Below are 24,924 nucleotides of genomic sequence, written 5' to 3'. Positions count from 1 at the left end.
GGGTCTGTATTACTAAATGTATCTCCTCTCAGCTATGTTACAGTATACAAATCCAATAGATATGTTTGGTGGAAACATCCACAATTCAAAGCAGTCCACTGAATTGGACAATTAAAAGTATGGTTCCTTTTTAAATTTATATCTATAAATTTATAATTTTTTCTTTTTAATTATTTATTTTATTGTAGCAGAAACTGATTTTGAAGCAAAATTGAATCTCTGCTTTTTACCTTCACTTGTTCCAGCAACATTTAAAATTTATTTGAGTATTACTGAGAACGTAAACTACTGAGAACGTAAACTTCTTCTTAAAAATTACTGTATATTTTCATTGTTTCTTTTATTTATATTAATGTCTGACTTTTTATTTATAGACAATTTATACCTCAAATCTTAATGAGAATAGTCTACCCTCAGATAAACATGCAATGCTTTATGTAGCTCTAGCATATATGAATTTCGGGTTCCTTATTGGAATCCCAAGATTCCTATAGCATAAGCTGCATAACAAGAGAGATTATTATTTATGAAAAAATAGTGCACCAAATTGAAAATTAAGCAATTATATTATCTCTTCTTAAAAAAATATTTATTCTTACTCAAAAAAATTAAGGCTATATCTGTTTGACTACAATCTATTAAATCCACCTTTTAAAATTGTTTGTTTAAAAGTATATAAGCTAATATTAATAATAAGTCGTACCAAAAAATATAGCAGTATAACACATTAAGTATTATCATTGTGGGCTAAGTAAACAACAAGTAAAATATCCAAACATCACACAACTGATCACCAAGAATCAAGCATAAAGTCTATCTTTTCTACAAGTTACTTAGCCAATACTACTGCACTGTTCATCTTGTTGATTGTGACAATCAACTCAAACTCAATTGTACTATTAATAAACAAGATATATGACCGTATTTTTGTTAATTAATTCATCAAACACTTGATCTCATTACCTTTTCAACAGTGTTGGAGAGATGTTTGCCCACTTAATTCATTAAACACTTTTTCATATCTTTTTTGTTATTTACCAACTATTATTTGTTTTAATTTCAGAAATGAGTGATTATATATCTCATAGAGGTACAAAACTCATCATGGACAAGATGCTCCATCAAGAAGAAGTGGATGTCTGTTTGGCAATTGCATTGACAAGACAGCTCCAAGCTCTCTTGAGATTACACGAGTTATTGCTGCTGATGCAGAACTCTCAATACAATATCTTATAAATGAGGTGGGATCTTCAATGAGTAGTTGAGTACTGGCGATGGAAGAGCTCGAAAAGGAGGGATTCCAGATTTCGAAATAGTAACAAGATTTTTGACTGAGGGTGGTCATGTATTAGAACATGAGTGTCCCCGCACCTATGAGCTGCAGGCTACCAATCCATGTTTTGATAGAAAGCAACGTTATAATGGGGTTGAGATCAAAGTCCACTACATTGATGACTATGATAATAAGCAGTTTTTCCTAATTTTTCATTTTAAAAACAATATTTTCTTTTCTTAGTTGATCATTTTGTTTGACTTTTGTTGTCAGCTGAAGCTCTTTTTGAAAAGGAGTTAATGAGGTGTCTTTCAAGATCGCCTGTTGCGGCTTTAATCGTCAACTATCCCTCTTTATCAAGAGTTGTTTGCGATGTAAGTTATCTGCTATTTTATTTATTTGCAACCACTGCTAATTTATTTATTTCCAGGAGATTTATGTGCCAACCCTAGGGGAGATGATTGATAGATGTGAAGGTCGAGAAAACACATAATATGTTATGTTGCTATGTGGTTCTAACAGAGACGCCATGACTGAGATTCCCTATTGGCTATTCCAAGATTCTTATGGCCCAAACAGAGGAGTCGATGACTACCTTAAAGTGAGGAAGGGAAGGAGGATATTGACAGATTTTCTCGAGATGAAAAAAAATTCAGTCATCCATGCAATGTTTTATGTCGCTTTAGCATAGATGAAATTGGGATTCCTTACTGGAATTCCAAGATTCATATAACATTAAAAAGTGATTGTTATTTATGAACAAATAGTGCACTTAATTGAAGATTAAGCAATTATGTTATCTCTTCTTAAAAATATTTATTTTTACTCATAAAAATTTATTTTCTAAACTTGTATTCCATTTTACTTGTCAGATGAAGCTGATTTTGAGGATGAATTGATTTCATGTCTTGCAACATCATCGGTTGCTGCAATTGTTAAATGAAGTGGGATCTTTAAAAAATAGTGGAGCTCGAAGGGCTTTGAGTTCTTCTTTCGAAACAACAACAAGATTTCTTAGTAGCGAAGGATCAGTACTAAGTTATGATTGTTCTCTTACATATAACCTACAATCTACAAATCCAGCTTTTGATGTAAGACTATCTAAGTAAGTTTTTATTAATATTCATTCTTATAAATAATTTTTTCTTTCCTAATTGATAATTTTATTTGACTTTTTTCAGGTGAATCTCATTTTGAAAAAGATTTAATGTGTTTTCTTACAACATCACATGTTGCAGTCGCAATCAACAGCTATCCCTCTTCATCGAAAAGTAACGATGTAAGTTTGTTTAAAATGTTTTTGTATATCTATCTTATTAAAACAGAAACATTCTATTGGACCTAACATTTATTTTGTAAGTTTCTAAATTAAATACACATTTATACTTTATAGTTAAACTTAAATTAAATCACTAATGTTCCTTTTTTATACTACTATCCATGTTTCCAAACAATATACTTATGTCTTTATACTACTATCAATGTTTTCAAACAATATATTTTTATACTACTATCAATGTTTCCAAACAATACAATAATTAATATTACTTATTTTATATCTATCATTTTTTCTTTAAAATTTTGTAGAAACGTCATAATTTCATAAATTGCAAAATAATGAACTTTAAAATTTGGATTATAAGTTACAAATTATGAAACTATTACAATTTAAATCAAATTAAATTACATATCGGTCATCCATCAGTTCAATGGTTAGTCTCGGGTTTTAGTAATTTTTTTAATATGAAAATTTTAAAAACCTAAATTTAATTGTCAGATCTCCTGGTTAACCGGTATAATCACAATCGGGTTGAATTTAAAAATATTAATTTAAATGCAAAACTATTTTAAATACACTCTTTAAAAATTACCAAAATATTTATTAAATTATTAATTAAATTTTTCATCATAAAATATTCCGCGCTTCTAAAGCGCGGGTCAAGATCTAGTACTTATTAATTGTTATGTTATCGGCTAGCTTCTTTATTTGCGGACCATTTACTAAGGTGTCCATAAATTGTTTGCAACTGATCACATACATTTCATTGAGACTTCCATGGATCAGAATATTTATAAATCATCATAATAATTTAGTATTTTTATAAATCTTACAACTTATAAAAAAACAATTTTTTGAACCTTCAACATAAGATATTGGAGATATGTGGCAATGTCTGTAAAAAAATATCAGTTGGAAGATCTAAAAAATCGTTTTGGAAGAGAATTTATGTCTATGTAATTTTTTTCAAAAAATTTGGAACCATGTTACAAGTGTTTCACTTAACATGGCCCAAAATCGATTTTGTTGACATATCAAGCACGACGTTCGGGCCATAATATCAAATTTGATTTACAAACAAACAAATGAATCTTTGCTTCTTAACCATTCGATGTGTTACTGGTCAACTTCTTCGGTATTTAACGTGGCCACACGATCAAAACTGAGGAACAATGCCCAAATTTTTGAATCATATGTATCATACTTGTACATAGTAATTTTTTGGGTACAGTACGTAAAAGTCACTCACGCCGAGATTCGAATAACTTCTGAAACCACATGAATTTCGCAACAGCTAATTAAAGAGAAAATGCATCCAGAGAGTATCTTTAATTCTTAATGGTAAGGGTGGTACACTTTTGATCTCCATTATGTATCTCGAATGTCATTTTATTTGAATTTAAATATTTTCAAAATACATGTAACCAAAAACTCATGTTAAATTACTTGGCGATGATTTTATAAGTCACTTGTTACAACTGAATTTGAAAAATACAAGTTTGTCAGCCTTGTACAATCAATTTCAAAATAAATATATTTATTCAACGATAATTTCAAAAATATGAAGGAATTTTTTTCTCATTTCTTATATAGAATCCCTTGGAGAAGAAAATGTTCTCAACATTCTAAATTCAATACTATATATCACTTCTCTCAACTCTTTTAAAAATAGTTAAGAACTTATGAGTTCTTGTGATGATAATTGATAAATACCAAGTCCACACCGCATCTGTCTATTTATATTACCTGGTGATTCTGTGACGCGATAATTGTGAAAGTAGACAAAGAAAGAAGAAGCTACTTTGAAAAAACATCAAGATTGCTAAATGAAGAATGAGAAACATATCAGTCTATCTTCGAAGACTTTTCTCCTCCAGACTGTACAACAAAACACCACTTGTGACTTGTCTACATTATTATATTAAAGGTTTCACACCTACAATTTCATGCTCTTTTACCATTGACTATAAAACATTTGAAACCTCCCAAAAAGTCATCAGGATTATTATCATCAACTCCGGTATAGAGATAAAGATGGCTGGAGCTTACAATGCGACCTTAACAAAGGTTCCTGAATGGCTTAACAAAGGAGACAACGGGTGGCAGCTCACGGCGGCGACTCTGGTCGGTCTGCAGAGCATGCCAGGTCTGGTCATCCTCTACGCCTCCATCGTCAAGAAGAAATGGGCCGTGAACTCTGCTTTTATGGCTCTCTACGCCTTCGCCGCCGTTCTCCTATGTTGGGTCCTCCTCTGTTACAAAATGGCTTTCGGAGACGAGCTTTTGCCTTTCTGGGGTAGAGGTGGCCCCGCTTTCGACCAAGGCTACCTCAAAGACAGAGCCACGGTCTTAAAATCAGTCTATGTCCACAAAATAGTTGTCTGAAATGAGATAGATATCTTTGGTTGACTCTTTTGTTTTTTTTTCCCTTGTCTTTGTAGATCCCATCAACCGTCAAGAAGTTTGGTAACGGGACGATAGAGAGAGAAGCGACGACGCCGTTGTTTCCGATGGCAACTTTGGTGTATTTTCAGTTCACTTTTGCGGCGATAACGACGATACTTGTGGCCGGGTCAGTGTTAGGGAGGATGAATATTAAAGCGTGGATGGCTTTTGTGCCGTTGTGGTTGATCTTTAGCTACACAGTTGGAGCTTATAGTATATGGGGGGGAGGGTTTCTTTACCATTGGGGAGTTATTGATTACTCTGGTGGTTATGTGATTCATCTCTCCTCTGGTGTCGCCGGCTTCGTCGCCGCTTATTGGGTATGTTTAAAGATAATTAAATATCTCAGTTTTCTTTATGTTATTTATTTCCTCGAATTACATTCAATTGCATTCATTTACGACCAAAATAAATGTACATCTTTTAGTTGTGATCTATAGGGGGGTTTGTATATATTTTAGGTAAGTACATGAAGATTTTAAAAGTACAAGTATTTTTACAATATTATTTAATATAAAAATTAAATAAATTTGGTTAGCCATGAAAAAAATTGCAGCAATTAGTTAGTTATAAAATAAAAAGTTGTATAGAAACATAATAATAACTTCAATTTAAAAATACAAAATACTAAAAAATGTATATTATGAAAGAGGAGGTCTAGAGTATTTAAGGATAGATTATTTTTAGTTTGGACATGTTGGTATTAAATTCTCAGGCTAAAATTTTGTTTTTATTATCAAAATAGATAATAAATACTTATTGGGTCTTTTAAGCAACGAAAGAATACTATTATATTGTTTTTTGTTGAATATTAATGTACGGTAGACGACATGGTCAATTTCTAACAAAAGTATATTTTGATGTAGACTCATCCTGAAATACCAAGTCTTGTTTTGCTTTCTCTTCTAGATGATTACGTATTCATATTCAAGGTTTTTAGTTAATTTATAGATCAGTTTAATGATTGATCGGTCCACTAACAAAAAGTAATTAATTTGCAAGTCATAGATTAAACAGAATCATTTTAGGATTGGACAACTCGATATTAGCTTACATAGTATAATCAGCTCAGATAAAATTTTAATTTGAGAAGAGTAATAACTTTATTTTTATAAAGTAATAAATTTGTTTCCAGTATTCTGCATTTGTGGTTGTGTTGTGGCACGTATAAGTCAAGTCAATTCCACATGATACGACATATAATAAGTCTCTATGTAATTATGCAATAGAAAAATAAAAAATGGTTAGCTAAAAAGCAACCACTAGTTGAGAAAAGAGTCGTACCATACTTCATTACTTCCATGTTGCATTATTGACATGTGAATTGATATATAAATTAAATTGGCTACGTGTGAGATGTTGTAGGTGGGACCTAGGCCTCAAGCTGACAGAGAAAGATTTCCTCCCAACAATGTTCTTTTAATGCTTGCCGGAGCTGGGCTTCTATGGATGGGATGGTCCGGTTTTAACGGCGGAGCTCCATACGCGGCCAATTTAACCTCCTCAATCGCGGTGCTCAACACCAACCTCTCCGCTGCCACAAGCCTACTCGTATGGACCACACTCGATGTCATATTCTTTGGCAAACCTTCTGTCATCGGAGCCATTCAAGGCATGGTCACGGGTCTCGCCGGCGTTACTCCGGGAGCAGGTCTCATTACACTTTAATCAGGTTTAATATTGGTCAAGACATAAATACATATGGGAACTAATTGTAACATTACATGGTTAATTTATTATGTTGCAGGGTTGATCCAAACATGGGCAGCTATAATAATTGGAATTTTCTCAGGCTCAGTTCCATGGGCCTCTATGATGATCCTTCACAAGAAATCCAGACTCCTCCAGCAGGTAAAATATCTTCAGCCTTCAACTTTTTTGTTTAACTTTTGTTTCTTGAAATTTATATGTATTTCTTATATCAACTGAAGTAATTTATTAAATAAATGTTTAATTGGGTATACTTTTTTGTAAGGAATCCCGTATTTTAATGTGGATATATCAATTCTTGAATTAATTCATTTTAATTAAACAAAACTCTGAAATGTGATATTCAGGTGGATGATACATTAGCGGTATTCTACACTCATGCAGTAGCGGGGATACTAGGTGGAACAATGACCGGTTTATTCGCACATCCTGATCTCTGCGAGTTGTCACTTCCTAATCCAACAAATGGAGCTTTCTACGGCGGCAATGGCGGCAAACAGCTTTTAAAACAGTGGGCCGGAGCTGCCTTCATTGCTGTATGGAATCTTGTGTCGACGACTCTCATACTTCTTGCTATCAAGATGTTCATACCATTGAGAATGGCTGAGGAAGAGCTTGGGATTGGAGATGACGCTGCTCATGGAGAAGAAGCTTATGCTCTTTGGGGAGATGGAGAGAAGTTCGACGCCACAAGGCATGCCACACAGATGCAACAGTTTGAAAGAGATCAAGAAGCTGCTCATCCTTCTTATGTTCATGGTGCTAGAGGTGTAACCATTGTTTTATAAAAAACCCTCTTTATGTGTTTTCATTTATTCTTTTTTGTCTCTCTTTTTTCCTTTTGTTGTAGAGACATGAAAGAGTGATGTGTTTTGCATAGGTAAAAACTCCAGTATTCATTTTCTTCTGATTTAGTTAACAACCATATAAACTCAGAAGACTTGGTCATTTAGCTTAGGATTCGTTTGTAATGAATGTATATGCATGTTCTTACAGTTTTCTTGGTACCAATAGGAACTTTTTATTTACCAAAAAAAAAACTTTACAACTTAATGGATGAGATATTAAAATAAAACCTCCACTATATTTAATTAGTACAAGCAATGTTCAAGAAAGCGTTAGGCGCTAAGCGGGCGACGACCTAACGCCTAGCGCCTAGAGCGGCTAAGCGGATGTCTAGATTATTAGTTAAGCGGTTTAGACGCTTATAAATTATAACAATATATTAAATATATGTAATGTTTCATACTTAATAATAGGAAAAATTATTATTTATATATGATAAAAATTATTATAATAAGAATATATATTAAAATATATTAATTATTATAATTTATGAATAATAAATTATATATTATTTATTATTACAATATTGTAATTATCTAGGCGGTTTAAAGAGTAATCGCCACGGTCTTGGAACGCCTAGCGCCTAAGCGTCGCCTAGGCGGCCGCCTAAACCGCTTTTTAGAACACTGAGTACAAGTACAGTTGGACTGAACTAAATTGATCATGAGAAAACGTTTGGAGACAGAACCAAAAACATTCTTGTGATAATTGCCTAAAAAGATGAGCGTACAAAAGGGAGCCACTGAAACCAGCTGAAACAAACAAAACTAGATAACACTAGAAAAAGCATCCTGATAAACAAAAAAAATTGCATTCTAGTGGTGCAACCATTAGCTCAGCCTGTGCTTTCTAGTGGTGGCAAAGACAGAGCAACTAGGTTTATGACATTTCATTGTTAGACCTGGTTATATTAGAATCGTGACCGACACATCACTGTTTCTAGTTTCAAAGGTCTGTAAAACTCAATTCTCTTATATTTTTTTACTAACGTGTCAAACCCAAGTTCACTCTGGATTTGAATGGACTCTTTCTAAATTAACAGTAATAATTAAGTAATTAAAGTCGGACATGTAACTCTCAAATCAAGATTACCTTAGGATCATGGATGACGTATGCGTGGCAAACCTTCCATAAAAAAATTGGTGTTTTGAAAAAAACAAACTCTGGTGAATAAAATTATTTGCTTAAAGTTTGTCTTTATAGTTGAGTCACCACTTTCTATTTGTTTTTATCAATTCGTAAAGCATCTTCATCCTCTAGATATCTTTTTCAAAGATCCCAATCAAAACTATAATAAAACATTAATATTAAATATAATTTATTTATTTAGATAATTTCTAATTTAGACATAAAAATCAAACTAATTTATAAAAGTAAGTGTTTTATATAAAAAATAATTTTTCCAATTAAAAATATATGAGAACTCCATCTTATTCTTTTTATTCTTTATTATAACATACTTTTATGAAGATCTTTCTATAGAAATGTTTTAAATGCGATTTTATTCGAAAGACCAAAAAAGCCTGGCAGGTTATTAAAGTCTCACTCGATGGGCCTGCCTATAAATTCCAAAGCTAAAACCTTTTTTCTTCAACCCTTCGCCCACTCAGACCAAACTCTATAGCTCACTGTCTCCAAACCAAAACCTGCTCCACACTCATGGAACCCAACATTTACCAGCTCGCCCTCGCGGCTCTCTTCGGAGCCTCCTTCGTCGCCGTCTCAGGGTTCTTCATGCACTTCAAGGCCCTGAATCTCGTCCTCGAGCGTAGCATCAGGGAGAAGAAAGACGAAGGAGGAGGAGGAGGAGACTCTCCTCCGCAGCATCAAAGTCAGAGCCTTTCGAGGCGGAGGAGCCAAGTCCGAAGAAAAGGACTCAGCCCCGCTTCTCTCCCAGACGCCACGCCCTTCACCGATGGTGATACAGGACGACGCAGCAGCAACGGACACCACGTGTGTGTGGATGAGATCCCTCCTGGTTTGCCTAGACTTCATACTCCATCTGAAGGTATTGAGAGAACTCTCTGTTTCGTTCAGAGTGTGTGATTAGTTAAAAAGATTCGATTTTTATTCATGGGTTTGTGTGTTTTGAGAAGTCTCTGTTTTTTTAGTGTGTGTGATTAGTGAAAGAGATCCAATTTTTATTAATGGGTTTGTGTGTTTTAAGAACTCTCTGTTTTTTCAGTGTGTGATTAGTAAAAAAGATCCAATTTTTATTAATGGGTTTGTGTGTTTTGGTTATGTTCTAAGGGAGATCTTCATTACATGGGAGTAGTGGTAGTAGTAGTATCAGGAAAGCTGGGAGCTTTGTCAGACCCATCTCTCCTAAATCCCCTGTTGCTAGTGCTAGTGCCTTTGAGAGTATGGGAGAATCAGATGATGATGATGATAATGTGACTGATGGTGCAGAGTTGGATGCTTCCTACTTGCAAACCAATGGGGACTTGGTGAGTGTTCTCTGTTTTGTTTTGTTGATTGAGTGAGCAAAAGCAAAAGGCTTTACAAGTTTGTCTTTTGCAGCCTGCGGATGCTACTGAAGAGCAGATATCTATGGCTGCTTCAAGCATGATACGTTCACACAGTATGTCTGGTGACTTACATGGAGTTCAGCCTGATCCTATTGCCGCTGACATCCTTCGCAAAGAGCCGGAGCAAGAGACCTTTGTCCGTCTTGATGTGCCTCTTGGTAAAGAATGTTTACTTGCTTTTTTTCCCATCTTTACTAGTGGCAATGAGTTAAGTAGCAATACAAGAAAGGGTTAAAGTTCAAATCTTTTTCTCTATTAGCTTGAGTGAGCCTTTTGAATCTCTAAACCATGGTTTAAGAGTTTATACCTTGAAACAGTTTTTTATTTAAGATTTTTAAATATAATATCTTGTTCAGAGGCCCCAACGTCAGATGAAGTTGATGCCTACAAATGTCTGCAAGAGTGTCTTGAGTTACGGAAGAGATATGTCTTCCAAGAAACAGTTGCGCCGTGGGAGAAGGAAGTCATCTCTGATCCTAGTACTCCTAAGCCTAATCTAGAGCCGTTTGCACACTATCCTCAGGGAAAGACTGATGTGGGTTCCTTCTCCTCAGTTTTGTTTTTTTCACCTGGTAAATTTAACTTCAATAATTTGTGTGTGTGTGTTTACAGCACTATTTTGAGATGCAAGATGGGGTTGTCCATGTGTTTCCAAATAAAGATGGTAAGAGGCACAAGTTAATTGGAACTCTTTAGGGCTTTATTTTTTTGATGTACATGGAAAATGACTCTGTGTTCTATCTATTTTGTTACTTCCCAGCAAAGGAAGAGCTCTTCCCTGTAGCTGACGCCACAGCGTTTTTCACTGACTTGCACCACGTGCTCAAAGTCACAGCTGCAGGAAACATCAGGACATTGTGTCACCGTCGTCTAGTGCTCCTAGAACAGGCAAGAGTTTTAGTTAGATCAGAATTAGTTCCAGTAAAGCAAGTTTCATCTGGTTAACATTATGTTCTTTTTTTGTGTGTGTTTCAGAAATTTAATCTGCATCTGATGCTTAATGCTGATAAAGAATTTCTAGCCCAAAAAAGTGCACCACACCGTGATTTTTATAACGTGAGGAAAGTGGATACTCATGTTCATCATTCAGCTTGCATGAACCAGAAACACCTCTTGAGGTTTATCAAGTCAAAGCTCCGGAAAGAACCTGATGAGGTAACTTCTGTGATAATCATTTTGTATTTGGTATTTAGATTAGTATATACAGGTATGATAACTTTTTTTGCTCTATACAGGTTGTCATCTTCCGGGACGGAACATATTTAACCTTGAAAGAAGTCTTTGAGAGCTTGGATCTAACTGGGTAATAATATACATTTCCAATTTTTTAAATGCAAGACTCTCATAAGATCCACCTTGTTGTTTATGACGATTGTCTGTATTACAGTTCTCCTAATTCTACGATTTTACTGATGGAGTAAACCTTCTTCCCCTGTGTTTGAAACATTGCACAGATATGACCTGAACGTGGACCTTATGGATGTTCATGCAGACAAGAGCACATTCCATCGCTTTGATAAGTTCAATCTCAAGTACAATCCCTGTGGTCAAAGTAGACTTAGGGAAATTTTCCTTAAACAGGATAATCTCATCCAAGGTATATTTAAATATATTTTTGTCACTCTCAACACCTTTTTTAGTTCAGTTGATGCGTCAGTTATGCATTGCCAGCTGCTTATTTTTCCTTCTACATATTGTGTACCTCACCATGTGATGTGAGTGTAACACTGTACGAAGATATGTTAATTGTTGTGATTGTAAGATATACTTTTGAGTTTTGACTTTTTTTTTTTTTTTTTTGGTTTCAGGTCGTTTTCTTGGTGAGATAACAAAACAAGTTTTCTCCGACCTTGAAGCTAGCAAATATCAGGTAAAAACTCCACGTGCATCTGCAGTAGTCTTTTATCATTGAGAAAGAACATGATAATACCCTATTACAATCAAATCTATAATAACTAAGCTTTTTGTATAATAACCTGCTAGAAATACAAAGAGACTTAGGATTGATAATGGATCCTGAACCAAGGCCAGATAAATGTTAACCACTCTTCCTTTTCTTGTTGCATATGCTATATAGACATATTCTTTCTTATTACTAAAGTTAACTTTCTTCATGCTAATGTCCTTTACATAGACTTTTCTGAAAACATTTTTCATGGCACTGTACTCATTTTCTGTGTTAAGAAATCTTCTTGTCAAAACAGATTCATAATTGCTCTTTATTGTTTCTTTTTTCCCCAAAATTGCAGATGGCTGAATACAGAATATCTATATACGGTAGAAAAATGAGCGAGTGGGACCAACTAGCTAGTTGGATTGTTAACAACGATCTATACAGTGAGAACGTTGTCTGGTTGATTCAGGTTACCTATCATTTTGAATCTTATCTGTCTCTCTCAGTGTGTCTGTCACATGATTACTAACTGACGAATACTTCACTTGTTTTATGTCTGTCTGCTCACTAGCTCCCACGCCTGTACAACATTTACAAGGACATGGGCATTGTGACATCGTTCCAGAATATCCTTGACAATATATTCATTCCTCTGTTTGAAGCCACAGTAGATCCCGATTCGCACCCCCAGCTCCATGTCTTTCTGAAGCAGGTTGTTGGATTTGATTTGGTTGATGATGAAAGCAAACCTGAAAGACGTCCCACGAAACACATGCCCACTCCAGCTCAATGGACCAACGCATTTAATCCTGCCTTTTCTTACTATGTCTACTATTGCTATGCTAACCTCTACGTGTTAAACAAGGTACCGTTTATTCTAGTTCTTTTCTGCAACTAACTTGGTGGTTGTCTACACTGTGTTAATATGAGTTGACTGTTTTGATTATCAGCTTAGGGAGTCAAAGGGCATGACTACCATCACGTTACGGCCACACTCTGGGGAGGTATTTTATATCTTCCTTTGTGCTATATAATATTGAAAATGGATCTTAAGATGTTTACAACTTATCAGGCTGGTGACATTGACCACTTGGCTGCTACGTTTCTCACATGCCATAGCATCGCACACGGAATCAATCTACGGAAGTCTCCTGTCCTTCAGTATCTCTACTACCTCGCTCAGGTTTGCCTAGACTCTCTGCTTGTATTATTGTGTCTGATCTTAATAAAAAATAAAACTGAGTGGACATTTATTTAATTTTTGACAAGATTGGTCTGGCCATGTCTCCACTGAGCAACAACTCTCTGTTTCTAGATTACCACAGAAACCCATTTCCTGTGTTTTTCTTAAGAGGTCTCAATGTTTCCCTGTCCACGGATGATCCTCTTCAGATTCACTTAACCAAAGAACCTCTTGTTGAAGAGTACAGCATTGCTGCCTCAGTAAGTCCTATGAATTTATCTCACACATCATAAACTAGGACTCTTGTCTTAGTAATGTATTTTAACTAAACTGGTTTTTCAGGTCTGGAAGCTTAGTTCTTGTGACTTGTGCGAGATAGCTCGTAACTCAGTGTACCAGTCAGGCTTCTCACATGCTCTGAAGGTACTTGTTATTATCAAACGTACCCTTATAGACTATATAGTATAAGTGAACATGAAGCCTTTGCTCTGATAATAATAATAATTCTTTGACATGTTTTTTTTCTAGTCGCACTGGATTGGGAAAGACTACTACAAAAGAGGACCTGATGGAAACGACATTCACAAAACAAATGTGCCTCACATAAGGGTGGAGTTCAGGGACACGGTAACGATCAAAATATTTATGTCTTTGCATAGGTTAAAGTCCCTTTTTTTGGTAGGAAAGCAAATTAATATATACGAGTTGGTGCAGATCTGGAAAGAGGAGATGCAACAAGTTTATTTGGGCAAGGCATCTATCTCAGATGTTGTTGTTCCATGAAGTACACGGAGTGACGGAAGAATAAGTAGATAGGGTAATAATATGAGTTGGCTAATGTTGTGCCCTAATGAAAGACTGTCAAATCTATTGTTTACAACTTTGAAAAAAAAATTATTTATTTTATTTACACGAGAGAAAATACTTTTGTTGAACTCTATCTACCCTTTTATTTTTTCCTCTCTGTGTTTTCATGCAAATTTGATTACGCGCGGTTTTGAAAATGGTACGTTCCATCATGCGTCTTTCATTCCTCTTTACTAGGAAGATTCTACTTCCGAAAACAAATTTTTTGAATCAGTTCAGTAAAAACTTATCTGTTCTTGATTGCAGTAAAAAAAAAAATCCTCAACGGTGGGAATGTTAAATCAAATTTGGTCCCTTATATAAAACTTCAATGATAAACTTCTTTAACAAATGTTAAAAGAAAAACTTCTTTCAACAAGATATTCAGAAATCAAACCATAAAACAACCAAACACTTCTAGTCTGAGATTTCTAATATGCCTCCAAGAAGTTTGCAATCTTGCTTCCATGAGACCTAACCAAAAGGTCGCGAATCGGCTTCAGCTTATGCACCAAATCTCCAAACAGATCGAACCTATCCCCACGCGTGACTTTCAGTGCCTTGAGCACCACGAAATTCCCAATCTCGTTCCTCGCCAGCCTCACCAACTTGTCTTCTTCGCACTCCAAAAGCTCCACAACCACCACATCCCTCGACTCCTCTGCCTCAAGAAGCTTCTCCACGACGTAGCTCCCATACTTCTTAAACGACAGATCAACGCAATGACCAAAAAGACCAACCGCTACGTTATACGTGCAAACCGAGTCATTCAGCGTAAGCACGTGTTGGACCACAAAGTTCCCTGAAGGATCGTTGCTTAGGCAGACAGCGTTGCATGCAACAAAGTCTAGTAGAAGCTTTCTGTAGCAAGGATCACCCACATCGGTTATAACCTCGTTGAGCGCGATGCACCCGTACTGAGTACGCGCCATGTCCAGCCCGTGGTAGAGCACGTGATTGTACATTATAAACTTCTCCATCGTGTCGAAAACGAGCATAGCTCGTATCGCCACGTGGGATGCGTACTTGTCCGTCATGATGTCGAGAAACCGGCGCAAGATAGCCGCGTAGAGGAGCGCGTCCACGTCGTCTGATATTCCGAGGAGCTTCTGCACGCGTTTCGAACCGTGCTCGTTTCTGACAATCTTCATGAAGTGATCGGAGTCTGACGTCAGCAACGAGACCAACTTGGGAAGAGCTTCAGGGTCATCTGCCTTTGAGTTTGAGATAATGTCTCTGAACTGGGACTCACATTCCTCGCTAGTCATTAGGTTGTGTAGTTTGATTAAACGCGCGGAGGTTTCTTCTGAGAGACGGATACGTTCTAAAGCATCGAACAAGGTCGGCATCGAGAAAGGATTATTATGGCTCATCGCCATTGTACAAGAATTAATTAATCTTTAGCTAGCTGCTAGAGTCTAGAGAAGAACTAATATATAGTTTCCTGTGGAGAAGTTTACGTTCGTTCGAGAGATTTGAGACTGTTGTATTAGATGAGTATGTAGTGATCTGTATTTATACGATTAGTGGTGACCGACATAGCGTATTTGCTTTTCTCATCAGGAAAAGGAAATATATCGCTTGCACTTTCCTTTTTTGATTTTTAATTAGCTTCATCGTTGTTCAGGATTAGTTTTTAATTAATTTGTCAAAGGTAGATAAGATTACATATATTCCATTAATGATGATCTTATGGAGTCTCCAGTTTTCCTTTTCTGTTTGTTTTTTTGAACTAACGAAATTCCCTAACCAGATTAACTAATGAATTTTGAGTTATGTAGTTTTACTATTTATTAGCAAATTTTACTTAGAATCGTATTCCATTAACCAGAGCCACTGGGATAAAAGATTTAACTATTTAAGGATCGTATATATAGTTTCCTACCAATGTGACATATGAAGTCCTATAAGAGCATCTTCTCTATTGAAGTTTTTTGTTTTTCAAAATAAAATTTCAAATTTGAAGTTTCACCTTTTTATTTGAAATTTGGTCCTTACAATTACATATTACATTTCATGATTCCTAGATATTTTGTTTTTTATTATTTTAATCTTTAAAAATTATATCTTATAATATTTCATATTTGTTTTCATAAATTTTAGTTTTTACACATAAAACTATATATAAACCTTAAAATAAAAAGTTTTAAGGTTTAAAAACATCTTTAGACTTCAAATATGAAGTTTAAAAATATCTTTAAACTTCAAATATGAACTTTGTATTGTTTCATTTTTTGATAAAGAAATGAAACTAACTATCGAAAATGCTCCTATGTATGTTTACCATTTACACGTTAATCTTAATAATGTGAAATATAAGAAAGTTAATCTATCTTACGTACAAACTCTGCAAATTTTATTTAGCAAAATAAAAATATGAAGTTTTGCAAACTTCAAAATATAGTGTCTTCTCTTGTAGTTTAATATTTAGTTATGTATTTATATTTAAAATTTATATATTTATATTAAGATTTTATTAATTAATATTAATGTGATACTTTTTATATATGTGCTAGTTATTTATAAGTTTAATGGATTTATATTAATTATAAAAAATATAAGAACTATAGTGCAAAATACAAATAATTTTGAAGTTAGGTTTGAAGTTTTTTTTTAGAGAATAGCACATTAAAACTTCAAATTTAGAGTTTTGTAAACTGAGTCATTTTGGAGATACTTTAACAACAATAATATGAGTGGCTAATGTTGTGCCCTAATGAAGACTGTCAAATCTATTGTTTACAACTTAAAAAAAAATACTTATTTTATTTATCTAGAGCTGACTTTAAAGAGCCCAATTAAGATATATAAAAAAGAAACTCTTTACTCAACAAGTCTATAAGAACCAGATATCAAAAGGACAAATGTTGATTTGCATGTTGTTGCTACGTCAAGGTAGTGAGCTCATCTTTATATAGTAAGCAAGAGAAATGGAATCAGTTCACACGTGTCCGTTTCTCTTTGACTTTTCAATACATGTTCAGAGATCGACAAGTGTCTTAGAGAAACTCTGTTACTCTTGTTAGCTTTCTAAACTGTACTTTCTTTCTTCATTTCACATGTTACAAGTAGGGACATGATGAGTGAATATTGGCAAGTTTAGGCACCATTGATACTGACATTTGGTCTGAATGTATCATAATTGATTGCTTTAATTGATATAGGAGAAGAACTGGATAAAGCGGTTCTATCTAACACAAGCAATTAAGCATGAAAATCATGGACATAAGAGTACATAAAAGTAACCTAGCAAGTCCCTCCAGGGAACAACACATGGGTCAAACAGACTCCAAGATATAAATCTGATATCCGTCTCACTCCAGGTTGCCATGTCGAACTCATGGTTCCTTTAGAGGAACTGATTGATATAGTGAAAGAGAACAAAGTGGTAGCTTTCATAAAAAAGATCAAGGAGCACTCCACAGTGTGGATTATGTCGAGATGCTTGAGAGCCAAGGAGTAGATTATGAAACGGTTGATGTTCTTGACGATGTCACGGACTAAGAGAGAAGCTGAAGAGTTAAGCAAGTGGCCTATGTTTTCACAGGTGTCTGTGAACGGAGAGCTTTTAGGAGGTTGTGATATATTGTCGTCAATGTGTGAGAATTGAGAATCATGAACTTGGCAGTGTGTTGAATAAATTTCATTCTATTTTCTTTCTCTATTTCTAACTCAAAAACATTTTTTAGTTCAGAATTTTAATAAACTATTGGTATCTCTTCTATATTCTCTCTTGGAACTGCATTTATATAGCTCAATTTTCTCAAACTGGAGCTGGAGAAGTTTCTACTTCTGATGATCCAACTCAAGAAAGTATTTCTTTAGACTTCAACAAATAATCATACAAATCAAACAATAATTAACTAAACTCTAAACCACAAATAAATAAAACAAGAGAATTTTCTATCAAACATGAATTTTATATTATTTTGGCCCTTAAATTTTAGTACACACTTTGTTTTATTGTTTTCCCCATGTCTACCTTAAATTCGTACACATTTTGTTTTATTGTTTTTTTGTAGTATTGAAGATGAGGCAGATCTAGAAAAGACGAGATGTTTCAACATTTTCTTATGATATCTCTCTGATGATTGGATTTTAGGGGAACTATTTTTGATAAGATTATGTAGTGATTAAAAGATAATATATATAGTAAACAATAAAATAAGAAAAACGCTCAAAATATCATACTTCAACTTAGATATCCACTATATCATTTTGAAAAAGAAAAGATAAACTCTTAGGAGGATGTGATATATTGACATCAACGCATGAGAATTGCGAACACGGCACTTCTGGCAGTGTGTTGAATTAGTTTCACCCAATTTTCTTTTTCTACTTCTAACTTAAAAACATTTTGTAGTTCAGATTACTAATAAACAATTGACAGCTCTTCTTTTTTTTTGGCAACATGACAGCTCTTCTATATTCACTCTTGTAGATGCATTTATATAGCTCAATTTTCTCAAAATGGAGTTTGAGAAATTGTTAATTTGTGATGATCCAACTTAAGAATACTTGTTACTAATGATCCATCTAAAAAAGTATTTCCTTAGAGTTTTTGTTTTAGCAAAGGCATTATCTTTTTTTTTTTTGAAAGTGCAAAGGAATTATTTTTCTTTAGAGTTCAATAAATAATCATACAAATCAAACAGTAGTTAACTAAAATCTAAACCATAAATAAGTAAAAGAAGAGAATTGAAATTTAAGGAATTATCTTTCTTTTGATGATTTTAGCCGCTTAAATTAGTACACATTTTATTTTATTTTGAATTTATTTCCTACAATAAATTTTTTGACTTGATTGCATTAAAAAAACTCATAAAACAATGTTTTTTTCTTAACATAATCTTTAGATTTCCCAGAGCTATATATCAGATGTGGTGGTAAAATAGATAACCGCAAAAATGAATATTTAACTTTTAATTAGTTCCATTCGATAGTTTTAATATCAAACTATATTTATCTCTCAAAGTTACAGTTTCTTTACTGGGCAAAGTTGCAGCTGACCATATAAATTTAGGATTAACAGAAACTTTAATTTAATTGGACAACTTTTGAATCTTTAATTTGAGTTTAGTTGATCAACTAAAAGTTTTAGAATTATTTTTCCTATGCAATATTTGAATAATAAAATTATTGATTACAAATAGTCAGGTCCCAAACTTTGGGGATGTACGCGATTTCGAAAAAGTATACTATTTACAAGCTTGAAATCTATGTCGACGTAATCTTCAAAAAAAATTGGGGGTGAGAGATGAATGTTTCATTCGGTTTTGGCCAAGACAAGCTTTGCAAATAGTAAACTAAAAATCTATTTTCTATATGAATATATATGTTTCAAAAAAGGAAAGATATGAAGAAAAAAAAGGAAAGATATGAATATATATATATACTACTCCATCTGTTTTAAAATAATTGATGTTTTGGTTAATGCATAAGAACTAAGACATACACGTTTACCTAGAATGTATCATTTAAAATATAAATAAAAACTAATTCAACCGATCATCAAAAGAACTATAAAAACATCATTGGTTACACAATCTTTAATAAACTAAAACTAATATAAAAATACCAAAATATCATGTATTTTGAAATATCAAAACTCCTCAAAACATCATGTAATTTGAAAAAGAGGGAATACTATATATCAAAAATACAAACGTTCTGTTCGCATGTGCGTTTGGTAGCCAGTAGCCCAGTAACCACATGCACCTACTGTTTTGACCTTTTTATTCTATTCTTGGCGACGTACATAGCTGTTTTTTCTTTAAACTGTTTTTATGTACGGAGCTGCTGTTTTCTAAACAATTAATCAACGAGTTAGATGAACACTTTTCGTTAATTATTACACATATTAAATACGTTCAGAATATTCAACATTTCGGTGCACAATTGCTTTGTTAACATCACGATCTTAGTATTTTTTTCTAACATGTAGGGATAATTACATAACATGTAGGGGATAATTACAGTTTCAAAAAAAATGTAGGGGATAATTACTTAATTTTTTTTGACATCCAGGGGATAATTACTTAATTAGATGGAGAAATGTAGCAAAAAGTAGTCTCTTTTCTTTTTGTTCAAAAAAGTATTTTTCTCCATATAATTAAGTAATTATCCTCATATTATGAAATATATTTTTTTAGAAAATATTTTAGCAGAAAATGTTGACGGCAATGGGCAACCACGTTTAAGAAATGTTCAACATATGGCATTTTTGTAAGATGCTATGGATGTGACTGAATAACACAGATAGCGATAGTGTTTATGGCTGAAAAACATTTATGTTAATTTCTGTTTTTGCCAATAAGATAAAACAAAAAATTTAATAATTTTTAATAAATTTTATGCTGGCCACTATTTAACAAAAAGGAAATTAATTATTTTTTCTCTAATGGCTTTTGAAATAATAAACTAATTAACGCTGATTTCCATGTTTTTATCTTTTTAGATGCTACTAGGTGTTTTGCCCGCATTTGCGGGCTTAATAATTTTCTAAATTACTAAATAAATATATTATCAATTCGAGAACCATTAAAATAAATTATTCTCATGCTTTTTATATATTTAATAATTAACTAAATATTAATTTTATATAAAATAAAGTTTTCTTATTTTAATAAGATATTTTTATTACATAATTTTTTGAAAATATTCATATATACATAAAACTATACATATGTATTTATATTTATTTTTAAAATATTTTGATGTAAAATATTTTGGATCACATAATATATAATTTTTTAGATAATGATGAGAATCAAATTAATGAAATTCATTTTTAATTTGTGAGCAATTTTATATTAACAAATCTAATCTAATTATTTATTAAGGGTAATGAAGATTTTAAATGCTTTAAATTTTACCGTGAGAAAAGGAAAATCGTTTTGAAAATAGTAATATAAACTACTTTTTTTCAGTTTTTTAAAATTAATATTTTTTTGGATCACATAATATATAACTTTTTAGATAATAATGAGAATCAAATTAATGAAATTCATTTTTTAGATTTTGGATAAATCTTACTATTATTAATTTTAATCAGTTACTAATCAAATAAATTTTTTATTTTTTATTTTTAGCTTAATTATATATTTTAAGTCACTTAATATTCTCTTTTCAATTATTTAAAACTAAGAATTTTATTTGATTAATATTTAGTTATATACTTTATGTTTTCAACTTTACAAAAATTTCAGATAACAACACAACATTAATATATGAATTATATTTATATTTAAAAATATTTTTAGATTTTGGATAAATCTTACTATTATTAATTTTAATCAATTATTAATCAAAAATAATAATTTTCGTTTTCATTTTTAGCTTAATTATATATTTTAAGTCACTTAATATTCTCTTTTCAATTATATAAATTAAGAATTTTATTTGATTAATATTTAGTTATATACTTTATGTTTTCAACTTTATATTTATGTTTTCAACTTTATATTCAAAGAAATTCAGATAACAACACAACATACATATAAGAATTATATTTATATTTTAAAATATTTTTAGATTTTGGATAAATCTTACTATTATTAATTTTAATCAATTATTAATCAAATAAATTAATTTTCGTTTTTATTTTTAGCTTAATTATATATATTTTAGTCACTTAATATTCTCTTTTCAATTAAATAAAATTAATAATATCATTTAATTATATTTAGTTATATACTTTATGTTTTCAACTTTATTTTAAAAAATCAGATAACAACACAACATACATATAGGAATTATATTTATATTTTAAAATATTTTTAGATTTTGGATAAATCTTACTATTACTAAATTTAATCAATTATATAATCAAATAAAGTAATTTTCGTTTTTATTTTTACCTTAATTATATATTTTATTCATTAAGGGTAATATCGATATTAACCACTCTAACTTTTAATTAATAATTAATCAAATAATATGCCATTTTAATAATTATAACTAAATATAATTAATAATTTTAATCAATTATTAATCAAATAAATTAATTTTCGTTTTCATTTTAGCTTAATTATATATTTTAAGTCACTTAATATTCTCTTTTCAATTATATAAATTAAGAATTTTATTTGATTAATATTTAGTTATATACTTTATGTTTTCAACTTTATATTTATGTTTTCAACTTTTATTCAAAGAAATTCAGATAACAACACAACATACATATAAGAATTATATTTATATTTTAAAATATTTTTAGATTTTGGATAAATCTTACTATTATTAATTTTAATCAATTATTAATCAAATAAATTAATTTTCGTTTTTATTTTTAGCTTAATTATATATATTTTAGTCACTTAATATTCTCTTTTCAATTAAATAAAATTAATAATATCATTTAATTATATTTAGTTATATACTTTATGTTTTCAACTTTATTTTAAAAAAATCAGATAACAACACAACATACATATAGGAATTATATTTATATTTTAAAATATTTTTAGATTTTGGATAAATCTTACTATTACTAAATTTAATCAATTATATAATCAAATAAAGTAATTTTCGTTTTTATTTTTACCTTAATTATATATTTTATTCATTAAGGGTAATATCGATATTAACCACTCTAACTTTTAATTAATAATTACTCAAATAAATATGCCATTTTAATAATTATAACTAAATATAATTAATAATTTTAATCAATTATTAATCAAATAAATTAATTTTCGTTTTTATTTTTAGCTTAATTATATATTTTTAGTCACTTAATATTCTCTTTTTCAATTAAATAAAATTAATAATATCATTTAATTATATTTAGTTATATACTTTATGTTTTCAAATTTATTTTAAAAAAATTCAGATAACAACACAACATACATATAGGAATTATATTTATATTTTAAAATATTTTTAGATTTTGGATAAATCTTATTATTACTAAATTTAATCAATTATATAATCAAATAAAGTAATTTTCGTTTTTATTTTTACCTTAATTATATATTTTATTCATTAGGGGTGATATCGATATTAACCACTCTAACTTTTAACGTGAGAGCTCCGTCACGAAAAATTACTTCGCAAATAATAGTATAGATGGATCAAAACTAATTCAGCCACTACTTTAAAATACATATTAAACATTATTGGTTACACAGTTTTCTATAAACTAAGAATAATATAAAAATATCAAAACATCAACTATTTTGAAACATTAAAAACTCTCGTATTTTGAAACGGATGGAATAATTAATATCCAATCTTGCAAACTGCAGGACAAGACCTAGTTTCTATCTCATTACTAAATAAAAGGGGAATTGGATTGTACAATCATCAAACAAATGTTAATTCACCTCATAGCTAAAACCCCTAGATCATCTATATACCAGTTCCACAATATAAAAAATAGCCATATTACCCCTTAATTGTGACCTGTGTAACCTACTGAAAAATATATATTAAAATAAATATTAAAAAACAATATGATAAATTGTGGCTATTATTGATACACATCTCTTTTCTTCTCCTTCCTCTTTTCACCAAATCTTTGTTTTTTCTTGGTACGTACAAACACACACCACTTTATCTCAAAGCAAGGAAGAAACAAAGATTCATGACTTATGAAATTGAATTTGGAGGAGAATATGGCACCGTATAGAATGAGGTGACATCATACTTTTTACTCTGTTTTTGTTTTTGCATATACTCTGTTTCTGTTTTTATTTTTATATTATGTTTATGTTTCTGTTTTTATACTCCGTTACAGTTACTGTTTCTGTTTTTATTCTGATTTTGTTTTTGTTTTAGTGTTCCAATGGTGAAAAATAACGACGACGGACCGGTAGAAGAATCGTTGTGTCGGAAAAAAAGAAAGGAGACAAAGATGATCTTTGCATGGTGGTGAAGAATAACGATGGTGAACAAAGTGGAGGTGTATCAGCACGTTTGAAAAAAGAAGAATTGAAGAAGATGAACTCGTCGTCTATACTATATTCAGTCAACGAAATAGTATACTATATATTCTTTAGTGTAGTTATTTATGCAAGGGTACCATACTATTCGTGACATATTTCTATACTATTTCATAAACATGTAATAATCTGGTTACAATGAATATTTCTCAGCATAGGGAAATTGTTTATATTTTGGATGTGGGTTGACATTTTCGGGTTAGGGTATAGTTTTATCATCTAAGTTGAGTTTCACTAACTCATCCTGAATTATTGAACGAGCCCGTAAACTTTAAAAGTACTATACTATATGCACCATGTAGTATAGTATTATGAACCTGGTGAATGTCATTATTTGAAAACGGAGAAAACTGTTTATATCTCGGATTTGGGTTGATATTTCCAAGTTAGGGTTTAGTGTTATCATCTGGGTGAGGGTTTTACTAACTCACCCTCATTACTCTATTACTTGTATTAGTGATATGAACTCATCTATGTCGTAATGTCAGTCTATTCTATTCAATAATATAGTAGTACAACATCCATATAACCTTGCTACTAAAGTCCTCTGAATTATTGAATGAGACTAAAATTTAGTTTCCCGTACCTCTAAAGTAGTATACTATATCTACTGTGTAGTATAGTATTATGAACCTGATGAATGTCATTATTTGAAAACGGAGAAAATTATTTATATCTCGGATGTGGGTTGACATTTCCAGATTAGGGTTTAGTGTTATCATCTGGGGGAGAGGTTTCACTAACTCACTCTTATATACTATTTTGTTTATATGGACTAGAACACTCTGATTTGACTGTGTGAAATATGAATAGTGTACAATAAATATTGGCCACATTTCATTTTGTTAACATCATACGTATGTGCTTAATTTACCATATATCATTTTGCTATATCATCTCCAATAACACAAAGGGGTTTAAACAAAAAAAAAAGAAAAAAAAGAAAAAAATGAATTGACTTCATAAACCATCGTGT

General features: G+C 31.6%; 3 protein-coding genes across 3 annotated transcripts; 2 read left to right on the top strand and 1 right to left on the bottom strand.

Moving 5' to 3' along the window:
- Positions 1 to 4,452: 4,452 nt before the first annotated feature.
- LOC108848311 (ammonium transporter 2) lies at positions 4,453 to 7,718 on the top strand. Its single transcript, XM_018621640.2, has 5 exons — positions 4,453 to 4,898; positions 4,994 to 5,317; positions 6,363 to 6,648; positions 6,745 to 6,848; positions 7,055 to 7,718. The coding sequence occupies exons 1-5, from the start codon at positions 4,587 to 4,589 to the stop codon at positions 7,493 to 7,495; spliced, it is 1,467 nt and encodes a 488-aa protein (XP_018477142.1). The 5' UTR covers positions 4,453 to 4,586; the 3' UTR covers positions 7,496 to 7,718.
- A 1,412-nt stretch (positions 7,719 to 9,130) lies between these two features.
- LOC108855740 (AMP deaminase) lies at positions 9,131 to 14,096 on the top strand. Its single transcript, XM_018629627.2, has 18 exons — positions 9,131 to 9,561; positions 9,804 to 10,000; positions 10,074 to 10,239; positions 10,438 to 10,616; positions 10,694 to 10,745; positions 10,842 to 10,969; positions 11,057 to 11,236; positions 11,317 to 11,384; positions 11,536 to 11,678; positions 11,890 to 11,951; positions 12,331 to 12,444; positions 12,547 to 12,840; positions 12,926 to 12,979; positions 13,048 to 13,158; positions 13,245 to 13,418; positions 13,501 to 13,581; positions 13,687 to 13,785; positions 13,873 to 14,096. Exons 1-18 carry the CDS (start codon positions 9,213 to 9,215, stop codon positions 13,939 to 13,941), a joined length of 2,520 nt encoding a protein of 839 aa, XP_018485129.2. The 5' UTR covers positions 9,131 to 9,212; the 3' UTR covers positions 13,942 to 14,096.
- A 187-nt stretch (positions 14,097 to 14,283) lies between these two features.
- On the bottom strand, positions 14,284 to 15,504 carry LOC108852869 (pumilio homolog 18-like). The gene has a single exon (XM_018626345.2). It carries the CDS (start codon positions 15,381 to 15,383, stop codon positions 14,436 to 14,438), a length of 948 nt encoding a protein of 315 aa, XP_018481847.2. The 5' UTR covers positions 15,384 to 15,504; the 3' UTR covers positions 14,284 to 14,435.
- Between the last annotated feature and the right edge of the window lie 9,420 nt (positions 15,505 to 24,924).

The sequence above is a fragment of the Raphanus sativus genome, chromosome 4 (genome assembly GCF_000801105.2).
Source record: "Raphanus sativus cultivar WK10039 chromosome 4, ASM80110v3, whole genome shotgun sequence".
Taxonomy (NCBI): domain Eukaryota; kingdom Viridiplantae; phylum Streptophyta; class Magnoliopsida; order Brassicales; family Brassicaceae; genus Raphanus; species Raphanus sativus.
Note: the sequence above shows the minus strand (reverse complement) of the source record. Positions and strands in the feature narration are given on the sequence as shown.